We start from the raw sequence: 25,977 nt of genomic DNA, 5'->3' as shown, positions 1-25,977 counted from the left end.
GAAAATGGTACGATACTATTCAGTTTGATCGTGTGTAAACGCTTTAATTGTGAAACTGGGTTGGATTTATCCTGAACGCTTCTGGAGATACGAAAAAAGTTCAATCTGGCAACACGAAATTGACGTTTTGTTTTACATATTTCCTTGCGCACTTGCGCTTTCTTGTAAAAACGATTTTATTACGTTTTAGGAAGGCGTATCAAAATGACTTCCGTTGTGAGGGCCGGGCACTTGGCTCCGTATTTCAAATCCACTTCCCAAGTGGTTTCAAACGGTCTGAGACCACTGGTTGCCGTTCCAGTGTCCAACGAAAAGATAGTGTCACAACCTCTACCTAAAGCCTCGACTGTGCAATCTTTGCATGGATCCCTGCCTATCCAGGGCCTGAAGGTTAAGGCTGGCGCGAAAGGTAAGCCTGATGTTTTATTACTTTGTGTTTTCGCTCATTTTGCGCAGGTGATTTTAATGAAAAATTATATTACATAACACTTGTCAATTTCAGTGCCAACTCAAGTACGATTTGCGCACACCGATATTGCGTATCCCGATTTTTCCGCTTACCGTCGCAAGGAAACTCAGGATCCTACGGCGCAGGCCAAAGAGACTGCTGATGGACGTCAATCATTCACATACCTTATGGCTGGAGGTTAGTATACAGCTTATTACTGTTTCATAATAATGTAAAGTTAAAGTAGTAATCTGTTGCCAGAAATATCAATGTCAAGAAGTTATGTCAAACACACTCTAAATGTACCATAAATAAAATACTACAAAATGTCCTTGAGCTATAATGGAAAGGTACTTACATTTCCTATAATAGCCACATTACATTCCTTAGTCTCTTGTACATTTGTATAACAATCATACTTAGGTTGTACCAAAACCAACCTAACCAAACAAAGTGACTTTTAGTTAGTAATAAACCAGGATTACAAATTAATTACTTATCTAGAGAAGTTAAGAAAACATTGAATGTGTCAAAAGTATCAGCAACTACCATTCTCTAATAACTTAACAGAAAGAGATGTCTCTATATGTAGAATTTATAGCAGATACTTTAGAACATGAACTTTAGAGCTATACAGGGTGCCATTTGAGTCGTGATCAGTAATATGTTTTTCTAACTCCATAAACAACGAGCAATTTAATGCCCCTACTCTTACTAAACTCAGACAAGATTTATTTTATTTTTTGTTATTTATTTTACTTTTATAAGTGGATTTAGGATATTACAATGGCTTATTAAGATATTTAAATTAGTAAATTGAATCGCCTCCATGAATCGGAACTGTCATTGACATCAATTTTGTCATTTGTCCCAGTTAGAAATAAAATTTACTTAATTTTTCATTTGATTTATCTTACAAAGCTGTTTAAATACCACATTCCCACTTGTAAAAGTAAAATAAATGACAAAAAATAAACAAAAAAATAAAAAAAATCTTGTCTGATTTTAGTAAGAGTAGGGGCATTAAATTGCTCGTTGTTTATGGAGTTAGAAAAACATATTACTGATCACGACTCAAATGGCACCCTGTATTTCTATTTGGAAAAGTATTTGTAGGTGATAGATGCTTTCAGCTCATTGTTTCATCCGCTACCATTGATTCTGATTGAACATGGAATATGACTAGATTGAGCCCTTATAGGATCACTTGTGCGTCTGTCTGTCAGTCTGTCACAGCCTATTTTCTCCGAAACTACTGAACTGAACCAATTAAGTTGAAATTTGGTACACATATGTAAGTTTGTGACCCAAAGACGGACATGTAACGTAAACAAATTAATTTTAAACATGGAGGCAACTTTTGGGGGGTAAATGAGAAACCAAAGTTTAATTAATATGCATCTGCATTTCTGATATCTGGTAACAAATACACTATTGTTTAGTAGTAGGTACTTTAAAAGAGAAGCTTTTAAATTTCATTTATAATTTGGTTTGGTGTTTGAAAAAGGGAAGGATAAGTGAAAATTACTATTATGTTAGTGGATGTTGCTAAAATTAAGCTGTAAATTAGTACCATTTGTGCCCAAAATTAATACTGAAACATGAAATAGTCATTATTATCACGTGACTGCATACTGCATATCCGTATAAACATAATCCCCATTTCCGAAGGGGCATAATTATGAATAATCACTACATAGTATAAAACAAAGTTGCTTCCCTGTCTGTCTGTCTGTATGCTTAGATCTTTAAAACTACGCAACAGATTTTGATGCGGTTTTTTTAAATAGATAGAATGATTCAAGAGGAAGGTTTATGTATAATTTGTTAACCCGTGCGAAACCGGGGCGGGTCGCTAGTGTACAATAAATGGTGTAAAAATATTTCCCGAAATATCAATATCCAAGGAGAAAAATGGGGAATGCTTGTATGGAGTAGGGATCCTCCACTAACCTCTTCAACAAAGCGTGAGTTGCTGTCCTTAGACCTTAGTCGGTATAGTTACGCCACTCTTTGTCCAACTGTGTTTGACAAATATATCATATCATGGGACGGGAAGACTGCGAATAGTGCCGCGTCGCACGGCACTTTCATGTAAGAATCCGCGAGTAATAGGCCCAACTTATTACGAATGTCTACCCGTCGAATTAAGAACTGAAATATCTGACGAAGCATTTGAACGTCGACTGAGAAACTTTTTATTGAATAACCCATTGTATTCAGTGGACGAATATATGGAATTAAAATTGTAATAATTGTTTGAAATTGTATACTTAGTTTATGTAAAATTGATTTTATTTGACATTCGTTCTGATTTATTATTCTTACCGCTCTTAGTATTAGTATGACGATCATTATGAGATACCTACTATATATATGTATTTTGTTTGACATGTATTCCGTTATTTATTTATTCTGAAATTTCTGAACTTATCTTATAAATTGTTAGTGTTAATAGTTTGTATTACTTTTTGATTATCATTGTTGACATTTTATAATTATACGTTTGCATGCTACATTATTGACGACCATAATGTAAATTCATATAGATTAGCGCAAGAATAATTTATACTGTAATTTATCATTATGAAATAAATAAACTAAACTAAACATGCCACATTTCACAAAAAAATAATTCTCATTACAGCGGGCAGCATGGCCGGCGCCTACGCCGCCAAGTCCGTCGTGACGCAGTTTGTATCCTCCATGGCTGCCGCTGCTGACGTACTGGCCCTAGCCAAGATCGAGATCAAGCTCTCTGAGATCCCCGAGGGCAAGTCCGTCACATTCAAGTGGAGGGGCAAGCCGCTGTTCATTCGCCACAGGTAATTTATAGTTACTATCATTTTAACTACAATTAGGTAACTGGGGTTACCTACTTCGGATCGCGGAGTTGATTTTTGAACGCAAGCATTTCGTGATGTGGTTGGCAACCTTAACAGAAATACGTGATGAAATTGCTTTCATCATTTACTGTATTTTTCCTAGCCAAGATCGAAATTATGTTCTCTGTCTTTGATATTCATGGCACACTGATGCCCATAACACAAAAGTAAACACGAATTTTAATGTCCCTTAGGGTGGTGTTCCACCTGTCCAATTTCTTTGTCGAACGTGTATTTGCATCTCACATTTTGCTTAGTGAGAGAGTGAGACGCAATGCACGTTGGACAGGAGGAATACCAACCTAAAACATACATATGTCTATGGCCTTGGCTGTCTGTGGCCAAAACCGGGATCAAACTCTTTAAATTCCCTGATTACATGACACCCAGCAATCTGTAAAAAAACTCTTCGTGACAACTTATTTATTATCTGAAAACAAAAACCCGGACAAGTGCGAGTCGCCCACCGAGGGTTGCCGGGTTCCCGTACAAATTTAACTTATTTTTTTACCTGTAGTGTAAGACGATATTAGGTACTTGCCAAGTTAATTATGTTCTAAGTCAACGAGAAGTACCCTATAAATTTTGATTACCTTGAGTGTCGAAATATACGTTTTTGGCGGCATAAACGGCCGTATCTTTTTTTTATGTTAAGATTTTTGGACCGAAAATCTTTTACGTTTTTAGGGTGATGTCCAGACTTTGTCAGGATATTCAATTTTTTCATACGTCAACCCCAAAGAAAAGGTACTTGCTACCAGGGATCGGATACCGGTATTTTTTGTATGGGAACGGAAACGGTATTTTTTCGTTCTTTGCTAATTACTTCATTTCTAATTAGGCAATCTAATAATACGAAGTCGTAACCTAAAAACACAACTGAGTCCTACATTTCGAGTATAAAATAATTCGAAAAATATGGTTACTTCTAAGTTTTTGCTAAAAACCGGTTCCGATCCCTGCTTGCTACCATTTAACTCTTTCCATCCTTCCAGGACAGCAGACGAGATCGCCACCGAGAAGGCGGTGCCGATCGACACCCTCCGCGACCCGCAGCACGACGACCAGCGCACCCAGGACCCCGGCTGGCTGGTCGTCATCGGCGTCTGCACGCACCTCGGCTGCGTGCCCGTCGCCAACGCCGGTGACTTCGGTGGCTACTACTGCCCCTGCCACGGCTCCCATTATGACGCCTCCGGACGCATCCGCAAAGGCCCTGCGCCTTTGAACCTCGAGGTCCCGCCTCATCAGTTCGTCGATGACGGCACTCTGATTGTAGGTTAAGCGTATTTATTAGTTGCTTTGCCGCACCCTTAAATCTATATTGAAAATGGTGCTAAAACTCCAAGTATAAGCACAAGCTTGTGCTTTGTTCGAAGTGGCTAGTATCATTTTTGATACTGCATTTAAGGGTAAGTTTCTAAAACGCGGCGAGGCGGCTGTAGCAAATTTTATTTAATAAGGATTATTTATCCTAATGTTACAACTATAGAAATCAATCAATAAATGTGATGCGATCAACACGTTTTTTATTTATCTACCATTCTATGCTATTAGGTAGCTATAGTTGCTAACACATAGACTTCGGGGGCTACTAGTAGGTGCCCGTGCCACGACTCGCATGCATTTAAACCTTAAGGTGACGTCCTGACGCATCATACGTTCTCTTCAATGTGCTTTCAACGTACATATTTACTTTAACTATTTTTTTCTACTCCAGCACTTTTTTTTTTTTTTTTTTTTTGTTAGAATGGCTTTTGCTGCCAGGGCACTTTGCCAATGTCAAGTTTAGTTATAATATAAGGGCAAACTGAGGAGTGCACCTAATATGATTTAGCCCAGAATTTTGAATTTAGAGAATTATAGCACTTAAATGTGTCAATTAAATGACTGACAGTGATATCTAAAGCAATGTCATTTGAATGCTTTGTCTATAGGCTCATTGAAAGAGGTATGTTTTCATTTACAATAATAACTTTTTTTTTTTAAATAATAACTCTTTTTTTTTAATAATAACTCTTTTTTTTTAATAATAACTCTTTTTTTTTAATAATAACTCTTTTTTTTTTGATAATAACTCTTTTTTTTTATAATAACTTTTTTTTTTTTTTTTTTTTTTTTTTTTTTTTCTTTTTTTTTGTGCTGTCATAGAAAAAGTAATGTATGCAACAGCTCATAATTGGTTCTTATATCACTGTTGCATAAACTACTATTAAATACTTACCATAAAATGAAAGTATTGTATCTAAGAAAAAATAAAACCTTATCTCAATCAGGGATGTTGCAAACATCCGCATCCGCATCCGCAACCGCGGAACTTCCGCATTATTTTCAACATCCGCATCCGCATAAAATCGATGCGGAGCTTATTCGGATGCGGATGTCGAACAAGTCGGTACAGGAATGTCTTAGCGGCGGCGTAAGTGCTAGGAAATTACGTCATTACCTATAACGAAATCATCTAGATCCAGAAAAGTCGGCCAAGTTACTGTTTATTAAATATAACGCACCTATATTCTTGCTGAAATACTAAACGTTTCGTTTTTTTTAATGAAAAAATTCTAAAATTGTGATATTTGACGTTTTCTAAGTTTAATTAGGTAATCTTGACATCCGCATCCGCATCCGCGGATGTGAGCCTTTAAATATCCGCATCCGCATCCGCGGATGTCAAAAATCGGCATCCGCAACATCCCTGATCTCAATGGGATAAAGTTCAATTAACAATCTCGTACAGTTAATTTTTTTTTTTTATGATAAACTGATCGGCGATTGGCTCTAGACACACCTGATGGAAAGTGAAGACAGAGCCTAAGATGGAGCTCACCGGTTCAATAATAGCCTATTCACTTTAGCTTTAAAGAGACCGAGGTCATATTTCTCAGGGAATACGGAATATCCATTTGTCATATGTTTAAGATACATAATTTATCGCCACTTGTTGCGAATTACCTATTTTTCGCACTTGCATCGTAAGGTACTAATGTGGACACATTAGGTATTGTATCAAATTCAGTGATGCGCAATTGAAGGGATGTTTACAAAAACAACATAACTGCTTAGAGCGGTTGACACTTTTTTAAGAACATTGTTAATCGTTTCAGGTGTCAACCAGTGTAGTCAGTTGTTTTTTGTTTTTGTAAACATCCCTTCAATTTGTTTCTTGGCGTTGCTTCAAGAAATCTATAGGTAGGTTAGGTAGGAATTTAAGTTTCGTTCCAAAACAAAATGCCAATACGATTTGTAATTATTTAATTAGGTATCGTTTTTATTTCTTCTTTTTAATTTAGGTATGTTTGTAATAGTTACAATCTACGTAACATCTAATATAGACTACTACAATTTACACACATTTACAATAATCTGTAACTGGTAATTAATTCGACTTTTGATTTCTGAGTAGTAATGTTTTACACTGATATTGCAAAAGCCGCATTTACACTTCATAAGTATCGACGTAATGTCTAATGTCTGTCTCATAAACAGACATATTGTGAGAACATTTGTTTTAATTTGATACTACCTAACGCGTTAAGTGTAAATACGACTTTATATTATAAGAATTAGGCCTGATTTTCGATCGACCATGCAAAGAACTGGCCCCTGTTTCACCACTGACAATTGTCACCTGACAATGACAATTCGGCACACATTGCTTTTCCAACAAGTCAATATGTAATTGACGCTACGTACTGTCGTCGGGTCGATAAGTAAGGACTTATCCTATCAACCCGGAATTGTACATGAAATTGTCAGTGTCAGGTGCCAATTGTCAGCGTGATGAAATAGGTGCCTGATATAAAAAAAAACTAGATAAGATGAATAAAGCTAAATTGAACTATAACATAACGGAGGGAATGTAAAACTTCGAAAGGATTCAGCAAGTGCCGTAGCTAAACATGATAATTATAATGCAACGTTGTGTTCGTCGTCGACAAAGTAGACTACTTTTTTCATTCAACTACGGACATAACGTGCCACCATACATGGCTGACGATCTTATACAAACTTACCTCTATATAGGATTAAGTAACCGATTAGAGAACACTTAAAGAAGCTATATTTACAAGAAAATATCAAAAGTGGTTACATATTTGGCAAAATAATTTAATTTACGTCTAAATAAAACTAAGACATGATAGTGGAATGAGGAAACTAAGCTTACAATTAACTTTTTACACAATCAGACTTGATTATGCCGGCCCCGCAATTTAAAATTTCACTGGGATTTTCGAAAAAAATACGTAAAATTCAATTTATTTAGTTGATTTTATTCAACGTAGTCAAAAAGATCTGAGCGCAGCGGCCGGCATTTCATAGTAAATAAATAAGATGGCAAAGCGAGGAAATAAATAAGTAAATAGTAAGATTAGTAAGTATTGTTTACAACGACACGTAGATTTGTTCTTCATTGGTGCGATCCTAACACTAGTATTGAGGGGACGTGGAGGTAAGCACGATTACAATCGCCCATAATAATGTCTGAATTGATTAATCGATTTTATGGCACAGAAAACTGCTTCTCAGACTGGATCGTACGCCACGTCTATTCTAGAAGCTTATTTATGTAATAGCTAACTGCCAGTGATTCCAATAATATAATAGGTATGATATGAGAATTGCCCTAGATCTTATCAATGTCAGTCGGTCGGTAAAAATACTTGAAAAGTCAGACACCTGATTTAGGTTGACTCTCCTGACGAGATGTCGGGCGGAGCATATCACACCTTAGTCATGCTCGGTGAAGGGGAATGGTATCCAATCGACAGAATTACCAATATCAATACATCTATGTACACGATAAATTTCTTTATACAATAACAATCATAGCACATCATTATTTCTGAACACAGATTACTTTGATTTACAATAATTTATTATAGACATTTCGAAACATCAAACATTCTATTTGGAAAAAATATGAATATAAATATTTCTATTTTCTATTACAATACGTGACAAAATATGATTTAGTTTTGGAATATATCATTACATTTATAATTATATCATTAAATACATCTGGGCGAGAATGTCTCTGTTGTAAATATTGAATTCGATTAAAAATGGGAAAATGAATTTGTGCGACAAATAAAATTATTAGGTATCTGTCAAAAGGTCATACAGTATTGTCAAGAGTCATTGTCTAGTTAAAACAAATTGTTAGATCCACACAACCTCGGAAGCTCCTTGTTATCTCCCCTCTGTTTCACCAACTTGACAATGACAATTGTTATTTAACATTGACAATATGCCGTACATTTTTGCATTGTCAAGTTCATAGTCGCCTGTCGAAGCAGAAATGTGTGTCAGTGTCAGATAACTACTGTCAAGTTGGTGAAATAAGGGTTTGGTAAGTATTATTTATACCTAATTCTACTATAAGAACCAATTTTAGAATCAGATCTTTTTCCACTGTTTATTGTCCGGGTTGAAATCTGGGATTGATGTCAAAGGATTTGGATTGTAAAGCATTAAATGTCATGTTTACAAAGGAAAATGATGAAGAACGTCGAGCAAAAAAAAGGTCATCAAGGTTTCCAATTAAATATTTGATTTCGCTTCAAAGAAAGCGATGCGATAGTTTGAGTTCCCCAGAATCTACATTTTAATTTATAGCAGTTTAAATATTCAGAACGTACACTCGGTGAGCGAAACATGACCGCTTGTCCGTTTGAAATCAAAGTTGAAGAGATTCGGCCTCGGTCACTTCTATCATAATTGCATGTTTTTGCAGCAGGAGATAGTATTTAGGCTGAAACCGAGAAGCGTTTCAAGAGAGGCCTTTTGCGAACCAACCAAGATATTAGGCAGATCAGATCGTTCAAGCTCCATCGACGATCATCCCCTGAACTCAATCGGACAAGCGTCAGCCACCGCGCACTAGCAGTCGGCGGTGTAGACGGGCGCGAGGTCCAGCGTGAGGTGCCGCAACGCGCGGTCCCGGGAGGCGGAGCGCGAGGCGCGCGAGGACTTGATGATCTGCAGCACCATGGCCTTGCAGTCGTGGCACACCGCCATCTGCACGCCGCGCAGCCGCTCCGCCGCCGTCGCGTTCGTCGTGCTGCGGCTGTAGCGGGCCCTGGAATCAGTTAGGATTTCAAGTTACAATTGTTTGAATTTCTCTAGTGATAATCAGACCATAGTTAAATACAGTAGTCAGTAGCGGTGGGGAATAGCGAACCATCACCGTTTACAAATATTTATGACCTGTCCTGTAGTATTTTGACAAGTCGAACGAATAAGAATATTTGGTTACACGCACTGACAAGAAGTATACATCAATTCAATTAATCAATAAAGAATATGATATAAATGTGAGGACTATAAATGAACAAATGTGATTATGATAGTTTTACAGAGTTTAGAGCGCAGAGAAATTTAAAATATGCAATTTTGCCCCATAGAACTACGAAAATACATACCTCCGCTCTGGCGTTTGTATTGGCAACGTGACCGGCATGCTCTCAGGCCCCTCCACACTCCGACTCATGGCGGGCGGCACGGAGAGCTCCGCAAAGCCCATGGCGCTGGTGCCGCGCGAGCCGGGCGCGGAGTGAACTGGGGCCGCGCGGCGTAAGACAGCCGGGCTGTTGGGCGCGCTGCCTACGCTGTTCTGCTCTGAGCTCTGAGAAACACCAACAATTTATGTAAAAAAATATTCCGGGTACTGTTATAACAAAACCAAGAAGAAGACTTTGAAATTAGAGGCATCATCATCAAGCAGATTCTTACCGAGTGTTCCGGTACCAGCCGACTCATGAGGCTCCTCGGGAAGGAGGGCTCGTCCTCTGGCGACGGCAGCAGCGACGGGCTCAGCAGTACTACTGGCACGTGCGCAAAGTGCTCCGTTGGTATACGCATCTGAAGATAAACCAATGATAAATAAAGTGTACACTAGACTAGATACACGTGGGATCGACAGGGCCTTCAATACATTCACTTAATAAAAGTCCTTAGAATGATTAGTGCTTAGGTACATCGTGAAGCATCGCAGACGACACGCCTTTAGGTTAGGGATTCTCATACGTAACAATTGTTAACATCATCAGAGAACAGACACCTGATCTGATAAAAACGTTAATGGACTACATATATGTAAACTTGGCTGAATGCGGAACCCTATTCAAATTGCCAAAATTTTCAAAATTAGTCCGGTGTCTAAAGTGAAAACGATCGGTACCTATTCGAACACATCAACGTTACAACGTTACAGTTGGTCACTTAATTCTCTTTGCTTTAACCATGTATTTCTTCCGCATTTCATTATAAAACTGCTATTACTACAACAATAAACAAAGATTATCTCCACCGCATGCCTGCGCAACATTCAGTCCAGATTTCCTGTTGTCCTTGCTCAAATGTCACTCGTTCGTGATCTCTATTAGGTGGAAAAGTAACTTTGGCTGCAAGTACTGACCTTCGAACAGCATTTCTGACAAACAGTCTTCTTACACAGCTTGCACTTCTGGCCCCAAGGACCAAAAATTCCGAATCTTGTCTTCAAACATAAGAAGCATACCTGGAAGCAGAATACTCGTAAATAATTGTGACAAATAAAACCAAATTCTCATTGGCAACAAAACTATCTATAAATAGTTTAGGAAAAAAAACGTATAATGAAAGCAAATAAAAACAAAAAAAATTAATTAACATTTCATAAATATTGCGGTAAGCCGGCCTTCATCACTCAATCATATTGTATTACCTAAAAACAAATCATTTTTTGCACAATGTCGGGCTCGAATTTCGATTTCACAAACTTGACAATGACAATTCACTGTAGGCATATGTCTAGTTCGACAAAACGTCTTATACATAAGTTTCATTTTTACGTTGGATTAAAAGGCGATTGTCATTGTCAGGTGACAATTGGAGTGAATAAAATAGGGGCCAGTTGACAATGACACTCGATTACATACAAAAGAGAGATTGAGATGGCTCATATTATTAACTCTAAGTGTACTCACCCTTCTCTTCTCCACGTCCTCTTTAACCCTGCCTTCGACAGGCAGTACTTCAAGCTCCGCCTTCGTCAGAACTGATCTGATGTGGACGATCTCTTCAAGAGTCAGGGACAGTCGGTCGTCGGACATTATGGCATCTTGCCACTGTTTCTGATTAGAAAAAAAAACTAAGTTAATTATTAAGACTTCATGAAAAAATTAGGGTAATCAAGGCAAATTGAAACAAAGGTATGATTAATACAGAATCGTCAGAGAGAGATCAGTTATTAAACTGTGATTGTACTGTGATGGTCTCCTTGGCACTTTAGTGCTTCGATATATGTATGAGGTACTAATGTGTATCACACCTTGAGTTGATAGGTGATGAGCTCTGAGATACTGTGGCAACTGACTTGTGTTTCAACTTACCCCTTTTTGTGAAGGTTATTTGAAATTCTTGGCTACTAATTACCACACAACTATTAACAGTCGAGTTTGGATATAGCATGCTTCCTAAAGTCCGTCTAAGCCAAATCTGCACCGACAAAGTGTGGAGCGAAATTATAAACGTTATAATTTCATGGGACGATTTGCCGTTTATGGTGCCGCTCTCACATTGTCGTATATAAAGTATAGCAGCTCAAACGGACTCTATCTACAGTATCTACATCTACTTATTAATACTAGCTACTTTATTGGGAGTTAAATCGAATAATTCACAAGAAAATGGCCTTATTTATAGGTACTAGTTATTTTCTTCATTCATTCTTTCACCTCCATCTTGTAATCAACCAATAGCCGGCTAAGGCGCTCATTATTTAATTTTAGTTGGCACCAAGCAATGGCATCTTTTTATCTTCTTCACACTTCGTTAAGGGACCTAATACTTTCTACGATTACACAATATAATGACAGTTGCCACCCCGGTGTGAGCTACAGTTAACGTTTCATGCATGGTTACCCTCGGTTTGACGCTAGCTTTTTGGAAAACAGTAATTTGAGGATTTGCTAAAAACACGTTTATTTCTAACATGTTGTTGAAATAATGTGTTTCGCACCTTAAACTGCAAATATGTACATAATCTATCGTGTAGTTCAATAAATTCTGGTATTGGACCATGTACATTTTTAATAACATATAAAAAGAATCGATCAACATACCATTGATCTACAAAAAAATCAAATTTGTCGTAAGTATACCTACATTTACCTACATATATAATAAAAATTATACCATAAGTTAGTTTTTGTCATGATAATAATATTATGTTAAACTAAGAGTAATAAGTAAGTGTTGGTTAGCGAATGAGTAGGTACTATATTTACTAATCTACATATGATTATGTTCATTTAGTTATCTAGAATAACTACACATTAACCTATATATGCTACCAACTTATTAAGAGGAATGTATGTGTTGGATATCTAAAAGGCTATGTAAATGTGCATGCATATCGTTGGTTTTACCAAGTGAATTAGTCCTTTACACACGTAATAACCTGATTTAAACACAAAAGACATTAAAGAATAGTGAATAAAGAGTTTTATTGCCATTATTATGCGATGTTAATGTAAGATATTATGCAAGGCCTGAGCATTGCTTCAATACAGTGACAATAATGGATCTGGAGATTTCTGAATATTGCAGTTACCTACGTCACATTACGCGCTTTATTAAAAGGTAAGGTACGACTGGTACGAGTATATGTAACGAATTAATTAGCTACCAGTAATTACGGCAGCAGACATACAAGAACTGACAGTTTTCCATACCTACTACATCAACATGACACTAGCCATAGGCACAGACAGTATTACATCAACTTGACACTTTTGACCTTTCTCTGTTTTACCAACTTGACAATTGTTACACTGAAAAGTCGCCATCTAGTTCGAAATGTACGACAAATTGTCAGTGTCAGGCGACAAATGTGATGTTGGTAAAGTAAGTGTGGGATGTATGCGAGTTCTATAAAGTGAGGACGCTAAGTACGAAGAATTTCGTACATTTACCCGCCATTTCCTATCTCTATCGCACGCGCATGTATTTACGCGCATGCATGTGTTTGAGTGTATTGCTGTCCCGCTCACAGAGTGGCATTGACCGTCGGCATCATGGGGGCGACAGCAACATAATCACTCGCGTGCGATAGATGGAGATAGCAAATTGGCGGGTCACTGTACGATATTCTTCGTGCGTAGCGTCCTTACTTAAGCCTTAAAGTCCTCTTTATTTTACCACTTCATCTCTGACTCATGTCTCTTAAGTTTTTAGGGTTCCGTACCTAAAAAGGAAAAAACGGAACCCTTATTTATAGGATCACTCGTGCGTCTGTCGGTCTGTCTGTCCGACCATTCCACCCCCTTTATCTCCGAAACTACTAGGTCTCAAATTTTGGAAAAAATACACATATTAGTTCTTTATCTATAGATGACAGAAAAACCTATTAGAAATGTGCAGTCAAGCGTGAGTCAAGAGTTAATGTACGGAACCCTTGGAACGCGAGTCGGCGCACTTGGCTGGTTTTTGGTATATAGAACGCAACACTTGGTAAAACCTGAGGGCCTACCGCGAACCACGTTCGAAATGCTGCCTCCCTGTCACACTTACGTACGAATTTACACGTGCGACAAAGAGGCTACACGTCGAACGTGGTTCGCGGTAGGCCCTCTGTAACTAGCTACAACTACTCACGTGCGCGACTTTGGGGCTGCCACTAACCGACTTGATGAGCTCGTCCTGCAGCGAGGAGCGCGACCAGGACAGCTCGCCCAGCTGCGCGTCGTCGCTGCTCGCTAGCGAGGCTGCGCCCGCGCATGACGCTCGGGAGCCCGGCCTGGGGATGCGATACATTGATTAACATAAACCTATAAACTAGTGGCTCTGTGAGCTGTAGACCTCGCGAGCATAGCTTATTGGGAACGTGCACGATGACAGCGCCACACAGCGGTTTGATCAATCAACAATACAAAGATTTTAATTTATTAAAAAAAAATACTAAGTAAAAAGTGAAATAAAAATACAAAAAGTCATGTCTTACTGGGGATCGAACCCAGACTTTCTGTGTGCAAACAAAAAAAAGCGATTGTTTACAAAATGCGCCATGATAGTGCTTAGCTGAGCTGACGAAATTCGGCTACTCATTCTCGAGTACAAACTAAATATCTAAATACCGCCTAAACCAGCAAAACAATTTTTCTGCATTTTTTGCCATTTACTATGTAAATATGTCTCAAAAAGGAAATACTCTTATGATATCGATACGACTATTTGTTTAAGCGCGAGGTATCGCAACTCCTCCATTTTTGAAAATTTCCAAAAACGGGGTCGACAAAAAAACTTATTTACTCATAGAATCTGGTCACAAAATTTCACAAGAATCGGTTGAGAATTGTGACCTGTAGAGGAGAACATCCGGACATACAAAAGCAAAATGCCCGAGTCAAAACGTAGACCTTCGCTACGCTTCGGTCAATTAAAATTCCTCCTTATTTATAGAACCAAAGCCAAAGGTTGCCATTTGCCATAAATGACAGCTGAAGTAAACAGAGTCTAATTTAACTCTGCATCGACTTGGTAGCAACAAAGTGTGTAGTGCCACTAAAAAAGTCACATTTTCATAAACATTTTTAGTTTTATAGTGGTCCTCAACAATCTGTCGCTCGCCAAGTCGTTGCAATGCTTAGAAGGACTCTACCAACTTAGAAATACCTAATAGCCAATGTACGGGCCATAAGTTTTACTTAGGTATGATAAAACTTATTAGGCTTATGAAAAAAGAGTAAATTATACAAAACTAGAATACAGTAACTACACGCGGATCTAGGTACATCTTTTTGGAAAAGTAGCTGTGATTTACTTGCTATAGGTACGTTTATATTGTCTATGCTCAAACAAACAATTATCTTACCGGATAATCTTTAACCACCCGTATCTAAATGGGTTCCCGTACTATGAATCTTCCGAGTAAATAACCGGAAAATATTTACAACTCGTAATTTTATCTAGTTAGACAGAAGCAGTATTCTAACTTTAAAATTCTGATCTTGATTTGATATAACTCGCACGCCAATGTTAGTCCGAGCCACAGTCCGAGCACAAAACAAATAAAAACAGTAGTAGTAATCGTAGTTTTAGCAGTGGAACTTTATAACAATTATAACCCCCTAAAACTCATTCATTTAGTCATTTTTGCGGTTTTGAATTTGGAACCTTATTTTATTCCGTTATAGTTCATAATTCGATTTGATTTTATCCTTAACAAAACGACATCGGGACTTTTTTCTGTGAGTGAAAGTAATTTCAAATCAAGATCCGACTGTTTAAGTTCGAATGGTGCATCTGGTCAATTATCATCAAATAATACAGTCAGCCATTTGCACCGACCGCCAAAATGACCGGGGAAGTAGTTTTGAATTACTGTTTGGAAGGTATTGCAAAAGTTGCACAACCTGCCCTAGTAGCACGGTCGCATTTTTATCATTTATCACCATGCCTGTCACGTTCTAACAAGTATGTAAGTGCGAAAGTGACGGGCATAGTGATAGTGGATAAAAAATGGAACCGTGCTGAGCCCCCTGCATCTCGTAAGTATTTATGTTGCTATCAAGCGAAAGCCATTACTATTCAACGACTCTGGTACTGTGGCTATTATGTTTTAATGGATCCGGTATTGCGTCTAATGCAGTTTTAACGTATTTTATACTACTACTTACTTTGTCCATGCACCTGGAACTTGTAAATCGCCAAGAGTTAAACGAGCCCGCCGCCAAAAACGCCGCTCCCATACAATGGAACTTACGTTAGTCTCATTTTAAAACGACATGTTTAAATTGTATGAAACTTGGTGTGAACTTTAACGTAACATATAATAAGTATGTATCTATATCTAGTACTAATTTTCGTGGCTAAACATTGTTACTTATACAAAATGAGAACAAGTAGAAATTTTACATTCAAACCTTCTACTGGCTCTAATTTCTTTGTATGTATTAAGTAATTTTATTAACAACGAACACTAAGTATCAGACAGCAATATATTATTTGAATGTTCATGGAAAATTGTATTTTATTTCAGAATGTCGTTTTAAAATGAGAGGGTAATTTCGATTGTATGGTAGCGGCTATGTTTATGTGACTCTTAAGGGATCCAAATAACACGTCTCCTATACATTTGTACAAGTATTCGTTTTTTGCACCGCATTTCACTCCATACGTAAACCGCTTTTACTTTATGATAAATATGTAAGAGCAAAAGCACAGACCAATACGTAGGCGGTGATCTGTATGCGAAAGTGATTAATGATCTCTAGAGTGATAAATAAAAGTAATCTCAACTAGTTTTTTAGACGATTCTTTACCTCCAACACATCGTAAACCATTCTTTAAATGTTTATCTCTCGAACAGACGGTTCCTTCTCTCATAATATCATCGAACACTATTCGTTGTTATTGAAAGTAGGTACCTATGGCTGGCAAGAACTCAAGAAGTGCACGCTGTCTCGGGAAACAGAAAGAGACGGTGCGACGCCGCATGGATAAGGTCGAAAGGGGCATAAGCCAAGCAAGGCCTTTTCATGAGGTCCTACCGTCGAACACTACACGTACTTTGGTTAGCGTACCGCTATGTGGCGCAAGCGCGAGCAGGCGAGGCGTCCGTTCCCTAGTAGCGGCGGCAACTACTATGGCTAAACACCAAAATTGGTGTGGGCCGCATGTACTTGTAGCGACGCGACCAAATCGCGGAGTGAGCCACGCCTCCACGCCTTGAGTGCGGTAAGGAGTGAGCACCATCTATCGGTGGGCATATGGCATACAAGAGGCGCGCGGCCGCGTGTGCCACGCTATGACGCCACATATATCCGCGTCGAGGTCAAGGCATAAAGTCCCTAAAGCCTTAAGGCATTAAGTCCGCCATTTGTACCTTCATGTATTGTGCAATAAAGATTAAAATAAATAAATAAATAATAAGCTACAGGCATTTCGTTCTACTACAGTCAAAGACTACACGTATATTAGTTGTTACCGAGTCGTTTGCTTTCTTACCTAGAGTGCGGCAAGGAGTGAGCGCCATCTATCGGTGGGCACACAGGGTGTGCGTGTGCCACGGTGTGGCGACGCATGGAGGCGCGTCGAGACGGACATTGCGTTGCCAAGTCGTACGCTGTAGATAAACATTTTCATTAGACATTTATATAACACTAATAACCTATGTCCATTTGGCAGAGGAAAATATTTGTGAATCCTAAAGGGCAACGTTTTTTTTATTTTGTACTAAAACAGAGTGCCTCAAAAATAAGGAGCTTTGATCTTTGTTTAGTAGGTACGCATAAATGGTTACGTTTTTTTTTAGGATTTCACCTGTCATCCTGAGCCTTTGCTCCATTATCTTTAATCCATTAAAGGTTTTCTCACGGAGTGTTTCAATGGAATTTGTTTACATAAATATTACCTCTGAATACTCATGTAGTGTATCTAAATAAGGATAAGTATTGAATTAAAAAAGAACCTCTCCAATAAGAAATGTTAGAAGAGTGGTTGTATTTTTAAATTCGCATAACGTTTATAAACCTACATTTCATACTTCTTTTATAAATTATAATTGAAAAGGCAAAGGAATATTAGAAGAGTGGTTGTATTTTTAAATTCGCATAACGTTTATAAACCTACATTTCATACTTCTTTTATAAATTATAATTGAAAAGGCAAAGGAATATTTTTTACTTGAAATACACACGGTAATCTACACAAAAGCAATGAACATGAAAATTATTATGAAATTTCTGCAAAATATGACTAAAATATGCTCGGTGTTCTTTGACGATGATCAAAGCTAAACATCAAAGTTATGTTGTGAAGATGTGAAGTCATTATTGTGTTACAAAGTGGAAAAAATTGCTAGTACCTAAATAAAACAACGTGAAAACACTGTGCTGGATGTTAAGTTAACTAAGCGAAAACGTTGACTAATTGCAAAATTAAAGAGTAAACTGTGAACTAAAAACTGTAACAAACATGTTAAACCTAGTAGTGTTTATGTTCGGTTACGGGGCCCACTGATTACCAGTCCGCCGGACGATATTCAGCCTGACAGTTGTTCGGAGCTGTCACTGACAGTTTGATATCGTCCAGCGAACTGGTAATCTGTGGCCCCCTTTACACTTTGTTGTACGGATTTACAATCAGCATACGATTTACAAAGATCTCAAAACATCTAGTCAACTTGCTCTTTCGGCATGTAAGTTTATTTTTGAGTTCTTCGTTTAGTATTAAATGGCGCTGATTGACAGTAAAAGCAAACTTTGCAGGTACACGAAAACAATGCTCAGGAAAAATATTGCTGTCATAATGTTAATGTAGTTGGTCAAACCAACTTGTCAGTCAGTAAGAACCAGGAAAACTATACTCATCCTTTTCTTTTGGGTGCTAGTACTAGTGTTTGACAAACTATATATTTATTGTTTTGCTTGTATATTGTTTAAATATTTATGACACCGTAAGATTGTGAACCCGTTTTAGTTTATAATCTAACGTAGGTTAGGTTAGGTTAGATTATAATCTCCCTACCGTCAGTTTATAATGTAACTAGCGAGATTATAATATGACGAGTGTTTACAATTTTACGGTGACATGTATAAACTGTGAGCATTATTTAAGTAAGTGGTTCTTAATTCTTTTAAAAACAAAAGCTGAAACAAAACCAAACAGTGCAGATTTCCGAACGATTCGAAATTCGAAATAAAAACAATTGCAACGTGACGTCATGCAGCTAGGGTTGGCACATGCGTTCATACATTCCAGGGCCTCGTCGCAGAACTGGTGGTACTCGTCGTGCGATATTCGCGTGCGGGGGGGCGCGCGTGGAGGCGTTTCTTCTATGTTGCCAATGTTGCCAAAGTTGCCAACGTCGCCATAGGTGTGCATGGGTAAGGAAAAGTGCTTAATACTAAAATACTAATACTGGCATAGATACGAGCATAATTTCAATTAGGTACTATCAGTAAACGGTCAGACTTAAAACTTTGCTGTCCAATAGGGACTTTATATAAATCAAGCTATATCATTCTTCCATTACAGACAATTTATAGTTGTATTAAAATTTTAGCAGAAAGCTTTCATTTGACTTCTTTAGTAGTTACTGGTTTTCTGTCCAGCCAGAGCTTTAGGGACAGACCAACTGTGCTTTTCCCAGATTATCACAAACAACATTATACCCAAATACATTCCTAGTAAAGTTAATAATCGTCTAGCATTTAGGATACCAGGCCTCAAGCTCATAAGTCAGGAATACAATTAAGAACCTTATCAAGTAAAAGCCAAGGTACATTTTCCCTTACCTGTCCGCTTCCAAGGTTTAGGCGCCTGCTGCGGTGCCGTGTGCCTCGGGAACGGTTGGGGCGCGCATACTTCTGGAGTCGCGCAGGTCTCTGTGTCTTCCTCGTCTTCATCGTCCTGGGAAAGAAAGAGACATAACTTTGTTGTTTTAATGTTATTCATAGGACGAGACCCGTACACCGTACATCTGTCAAAGTCAGGGAGGAAAAATTGTTTAGTCGAACGACTACCACTGTATGTGTACCTATATTTTGAAGGTTTTTACGGAAATAAAATACAGTTACAAGTAAGTATGTCAGTTCTTCGTATGCAAGTGACGATGCTTTTAATAAGGATATATGAGTCAGTCAAATGTTCGGACAACATGAAGCGCTAATGAAATGGTTCTTCCTGTTAATATACCTACTTAGGTATACAATTTTGGGACGTTGGGTGATATCAGCGAGGTGTTTTGTCGAAATATGTATATGATTTCGTCGTCGAAACAAATAGAATTCCACACATCGACAGTGGAAATTATTTGCAATGCTAAAGTTATTTCAAATATTTTACTGTCATTGGTAGGTACTAAATAATACTCTGCGGGCTCAGCACGGTTCCATTTTTATCGACTATCACTATGCCCGTCACTTTCGCACTTACATACTTGTTAGAACGTGACATGCATGGTGATAAACGATAAAAATGCGACCGAGCTACTAGTAGCCCTAGGGCTGTTTACCTTATTATTAAAGTCTGTCATTTTAATTTGCTTACAACCGCCAGCTTTCCCAATTTTCCGTGAAAAACGTGCGGAACGGCCACGGCCTACTTGAAATTACCGCCGAGAATGAATTATAAACGTCCCATCACATTAAATACTGCGCCGCGCTTGGGCAAATTTTCCATTATTTTGCGTAACGCGGCGGACAAACTTAAATGGCGTTTATTTTTAACTTTAAACGCACATTAAAGCATTACTGTCTGATTTTGTTTCAATTTACTGTTAATTTAGTTTCATGCTGGTACTTATAATATGAAACACATCATAAATTAAGATATTAACGGATTTATTTACCATTTTGCGAAACTATTATATTTATTTCGGTAATACTCGTAAGTTACGGAGGCAAAGACGCCTGCTTTTCAAATGTTGTAACCACTACGATTTATGTCTGTACAAGTATTTTGAGCGCCATTCGAAGTAAAAGTTATTCGCAACAGTCAAGAGCGATGTTGACGAAATAGGTACGTCTGATGCGGTTCTTTTGATGTGCAATTATGAGTTACTCATGTTCAACATGCAATCTACACTAGAGCACTGTAAAACAGACTTTATGGTGAAGATTTAAGGTTCACTTTTATTTAACTTTTATGGAATGTGCAGTGTGCAGTTTTTCACCACATTCTCATGGTCCTATATCACTGGTAACAATGTGACGTAACAACGCAAAAATATTGCCACAAAAATAATGATTTGTCAGTTACGTAACTAATAGTGCTAACTCTTATTAAAGCATTGTTTTAAAATATATAAAGATGATCACGCGACGGCTTTTTAAATTGGCGGAATTTGCAAATAATGGCGTTTTACACGCAATCGATGCAGGCTATGAATTTTATATGGAGATTTCAGATTTGAGATACTACGTCGGACATGATTGGGAATGGGAATAGATGATAAATCATATAAACCATTCTTATACTAGGTATTCAAACGCAATTCGTCACCCTATCTCTGTATGACCAAGACTGCTCTGACAAGAGTATCCGACTGAGAAGATCTCTGTAGGGTCGCGCACGAATGTCACCTTGTTTATGGACGTAGGGTAAGGATCCGGATCCATAGCCTATGTCCATGGGATTTGGGTTCGTTCCGTTTGTTAGAAAGTATTTATTCTAATAATTAGGTATTATTAAATTATGGTTGTGGTCAAGGTACGTATTTTCTTTTAATACTGAAATATATTCCATTTTATTACCATCTGTCAAATAGTTTACGACCGTCTGACACGCACCTCCGCAAATAAAAATTATGAAAAACTTGAAGCACCAATGAAAAACATTTCTAAATATTGGTATAAAAAGATTGTTAACGAGTGTCTTGGTACGGCCAGCAAAGACTAACGTTCTAATGCACTAGCTAACAATAACACACATTGACCATTCATAGATCGTAACTCGTTGCAATAAGGCTTAAGGACGGTGAGTTTACTTTGTTGACGATGGTACTCAATACTTACTAAAAAGGTATACATTTTTTTGACATCACAGGGTCACATGTGTCATTAATTACCAAATAGTCAAAGCCTGACCTCGGTTTTGTGCCTCAAAAGAGAAAAGGTATCTTTAAACCTCATAGATATTAAGTCTCATTTGAAGCTGGTAGTTGCGGCATAGACTTGGGTTTGGTTACGTCGTGACCTTATGTCTCGACATGTTCCACCATTGACCTGTAGGTACACCTTGCCACAAAATTGCATAGACACTTTCATAATGGTAGGAACCCAGGAGGTACTTTTTGTAGTCAAGTGTGTCAGATTAAGATATGAGTGATCTTGCTACCCGTGGAGAGTACCTTAACCACTTTTAGCCGTCTATGTCCATTGGTTGGTGGACACTGGACAGTTAATAAAATCGTTAAGTCATATTCATAAATTTGGTTAGTTTGGTCCACGTTGACACTACCTATAATAAAATTGTGCTTATACTTAACCCGACAATTATTTGTACGCATTTTCTTAATCTGACGGATAGTATGTTTCGAACTTGTAACCGTCAGATATTGCTTACATATTGAAAGGTTTAATCAAACAGTGAGTAATGGCAAAAACGTGTCGCAGGAGAGAGCAAGGAAGCCAGAGAGAGAGAGAGAGAGAGAGAGAGAGAGAGTGCAGTAAAAGGCTCGAGGCTAAAGTGCATTGCATCACGAAAAGGGTGCTTGTGCTTTCCCTTCGGTTATGCAACTGCACCTGTATAACGTGCAACGCTTGTTCAGGACTACAATGTAGTAGGAAGTAGTAACATTAGTGGCGCTTATTGCTTTCTTGAGTTTCTTGTAAGTAATGAGTTATGGCTACGGCTAGGCTTATAAAAACAATGGCCAGTGATGTATGGGTAAGGAAAGAGCCTTGTTCCATCGCTTCGGCTGTTGTAAAATTGACATTGTTGTTGTTGCCGCAACGCTGCTGTAGTCACAATCCGAATAAAACCTTTAGTCGTGTCAAACCTGGGGGCCTAGCCAAGATGTCATCGTTTGCGCCGTAGCGACTGAAACGCTAATGTCTGTCTGTCGCAGTTATATGGGAGAAAGATTGAGAGACGCACCGTTTCGTTCGCTACGGCGCCAAAGATTGTCATATTGGCTAGGGGCTCTGGGATGCAGGTCGTCTGTTGCCATTTATATTCTAGAAAAATCCATTGTGCTTTTTCCATCACCTTCAAAGAAAAAAACCTATTATTTTTATGTAGACATTTTTTTATGGTTGAAATGTAATTTTAAACTCTTAATTTCAGTACAAAAATCCGTGCATAAAGCTGTAGGCAGATGATAGGTACCGCATTGCTGCATGCGGTTCACTGCGGGACGCATTACTCGTACGGACGTTGCAAAATTAATGGCACTGTTAATATTTTACGCTCTACTACAGCAGCGTGTTATAATTATAATTACTTATGATATGAATTTATATGGTGAAATTATCAGGAAGCAACTGGATATCTCTTTAACAAAAGTGTTATACACAATTAGTTAGGTACATAATTACGTGTTAAAAAAATTAAACTAAAAATATAAATCAAAAATTTCAAAAGCAACATTTTCGGTCACAAATTATACCTCACTAACAAGGTAGGTTGAATTTATGATGTTGCTTTTTGGATTTGAGATGCAATCCGGTATCAAAATGTAGTGAAAGATTTACTAACATTGCGCCATACCATCAAGAATTCATGTGATAACTTCGTCAAAAGCCTTCATAAGTTTCTAATGTCACCGTTATAGCCAAGGTTAATGAAATGTACTGACTCCGAACTGATTCCCTCGCTACGCCAAACATGAACTAATAAAATACCTAACTGCGATCTCCCGTGCCGTTACACGCACGAACTTAGTCATATTTTGACATTGGATGCGGATCCGCATGCCGCTCCGGTGTGCGAGCGAGACATACACATACTATACAATGCTGTAGTGTAGATATGTATAGAGCTGTCTCGCTCGTATAACGGAACGCGCGAATCCACATCAATGTGATACATGATAACTGCGTTAGTCATCTTTTGACACAGTCCCTTTTTTGGCAAACTTTCTTTATGAGTCAAACCTTTTGTCTCGTGCAAACATATGGTGCTGTATGGAGGTTTTAATTACTATGTCGTTCACTATTGCGTATATGGTAAATCCGGTACCTACTAACTACTATTCAACGCAGCTATAAAATAAAAAGCCTATTGCAATAACGGGATTATAAATCCGGCTGTCCTCTTATAAATGTACTTACATGTTTCTTCTGCAAATGGGCACTGTTTGATGGGTACGTTGAATGCGTATTGCATTGCATATAACTGAATAATGGCTAGTATATGCTAATTTGCTAAAACATAATGAATTTGTCATAATAACATTAAGAACGCTCAAATACTTTCAGTGCAGTATCGCTATCGCATTAGAGTGCATTTTTATGGACCAAGTAACAGAAAGTAAGTAACATATATTTAATCAAAGACGCTCAAAAAAAAATTTTAGTCAGCTCCGAACATCATACACATTTGAATGAGGACAAAATTCATACTGCCCAAGATGGATGACAGTGGATTAGAAGCAAAAAAAAGTTTCAAAAAAAAGTAAAAAAAAATACATTAACTCTGTGACAGTTGAAGATAGAGGGCTGAAAGTTGGAGTGATTACTATAAGTTATGACGTGACAAACGACTGACATTTATCAATTCAACTATTCCTCCCTTAGCCTGCTGGACCCTTTCAGTCCCTTTACATGATGTAATTTCAAGGGCTAAGCTACATCGATATACCGCTATACTTACGCAACCTCGTATCTGCAACACTCATTTGATGACAAAAACACCCGTATTCGGAATGAAAGAAAAGCGACATTTCCATCAAATGATGGTTGCAGATATGAGGTTGAGTAAGTATAGCGACGATATTTCGTGTTACTTGTGTGTTATCACTTCCTCGGTAGCTTAATGAGATGGAACTGGGCCAAATGTGTCAATAAACCGCACACACGGAGTTCACTGAATATTTACGAAAACGGTTGTTTGGGTGGAAGTTTGATAACTCGTAAAAGATTGAGGACGACCTTGGATTAACTTGGCTTATAGAAGAAGTCAATATTGGCGTTTTAAGCTTAACCCTTAAATGCATAGTGTTGCCAAATGTCTACAAAGCATTAGACAGCTCACAGATTAAGGGTTAAACAAATTTTATTTGTTCCTGTATATTATTTAAATAGTAAAACTAATAAATTTTCCGAATTATTACATACATTTACGCAGTATTTTAATTTATAAAAATTACATTTGTTTATAGACGAAATGTCGGAAAACTTGGAGAAACCTGGAAGTTGATGATTTTTAGTATGTGATTTTGGGCAGATTTTTCGGGGTTTGTAATTATTTTATATTTACAAACTTTATCATAGGAACATCATAAATAGTGTACCTACCTTTCTGATGGCAGTTAAGATTTTTCCTATACCCTTTACTAATAGCTATATATTTCCGAAAATATGATTTAGCCTATGCAACTAACACTGATTTCGCAGTGAAAATCGATGATATAATTTTTTTTACTATTTTTCCTAGAAACGGCAATGACTTATGTGTATGCATTTAAGGGTTAAAAGGTACACGACTCGATATTAAAAGTAGTAGAGGTGACAGCAAGACTTTTATTTAAAGTATAAAATACCAACTTTCATTTTTAAACGATATTTTAATGATATACTGTAACGAAAGCAAAGCCTTGGGGCGTGATAGTTTGTTGTAATATGTTAGCTGTCTCTGTATACCAATGATACCGTACGAGTATAAGATATAGACGCGACCCCGCACGTTATGGGCTCTACAGTCTTCGATAATTGCATGCGATTTTTGCCAACTGAGGTGCAACGAATTCAATCGATCAGCCACTATAAAAAATGGCATGCGATGTCGGCGAGACAATAGCAACGCTGCCCTCAGGCATTCTTTATTTAAGGAACCTCGAGATGACAGAAAACTACTTATAAAATACAACTTTACAAAACGCTAGGGGCGCCAGCTGGTATCCTTGTAATATTCAGTTTGATCTAAACATAAATAAACGCGAGGATGTAAATTGTAGTTTGCCTCACGTTCTGGATTTTACTCCGTAATCGTCTCAAT

General features: G+C 37.8%; 2 protein-coding genes across 5 annotated transcripts in view; one reads left to right on the top strand and one right to left on the bottom strand.

The window, feature by feature from the left end:
• Positions 1–116: 116 nt before the first annotated feature.
• On the top strand, positions 117–4,854 carry LOC134647797 (cytochrome b-c1 complex subunit Rieske, mitochondrial). Its single transcript, XM_063502120.1, has 4 exons — positions 117–409; positions 503–646; positions 3,096–3,273; positions 4,329–4,854. Exons 1-4 carry the CDS (start codon positions 205–207, stop codon positions 4,615–4,617), a joined length of 816 nt encoding a protein of 271 aa, XP_063358190.1. The 5' UTR covers positions 117–204; the 3' UTR covers positions 4,618–4,854.
• Positions 4,855–9,156: 4,302 nt separating this feature from the next.
• The window catches only part of LOC134647776 (protein spire), a 257,656-nt gene continuing 240,835 nt past the window's right edge, over positions 9,157–25,977 (bottom strand). Inside the window, exons 11-19 of one of the 4 annotated variants that reach the window (XM_063502076.1) lie at positions 19,614–19,728; positions 19,071–19,151; positions 17,323–17,440; positions 13,972–14,113; positions 11,301–11,447; positions 10,751–10,852; positions 10,066–10,194; positions 9,756–9,958; positions 9,157–9,412 (exon numbers count right to left, since the gene is read on the bottom strand). In XM_063502076.1, coding sequence (XP_063358146.1) covers positions 9,214–9,412; positions 9,756–9,958; positions 10,066–10,194; positions 10,751–10,852; positions 11,301–11,447; positions 13,972–14,113; positions 17,323–17,440; positions 19,071–19,151; positions 19,614–19,728 — 1,236 coding nt within the window. In that variant the 3' untranslated portion in view covers positions 9,157–9,213. The remainder of the gene's footprint in view (positions 9,413–9,755; positions 9,959–10,065; positions 10,195–10,750; positions 10,853–11,300; positions 11,448–13,971; positions 14,114–17,322; positions 17,441–19,070; positions 19,152–19,613; positions 19,729–25,977) is intronic. The other 3 variants (XM_063502077.1, XM_063502078.1, XM_063502079.1) reach the window with 3 other exon arrangements.

The sequence above is a fragment of the Cydia amplana genome, chromosome 5 (genome assembly GCF_948474715.1).
Source record: "Cydia amplana chromosome 5, ilCydAmpl1.1, whole genome shotgun sequence".
Taxonomy (NCBI): domain Eukaryota; kingdom Metazoa; phylum Arthropoda; class Insecta; order Lepidoptera; family Tortricidae; genus Cydia; species Cydia amplana.
The sequence above is the reverse complement of the archived record's forward strand: the minus strand, read 5'-3'. Positions and strand labels throughout refer to the sequence as shown.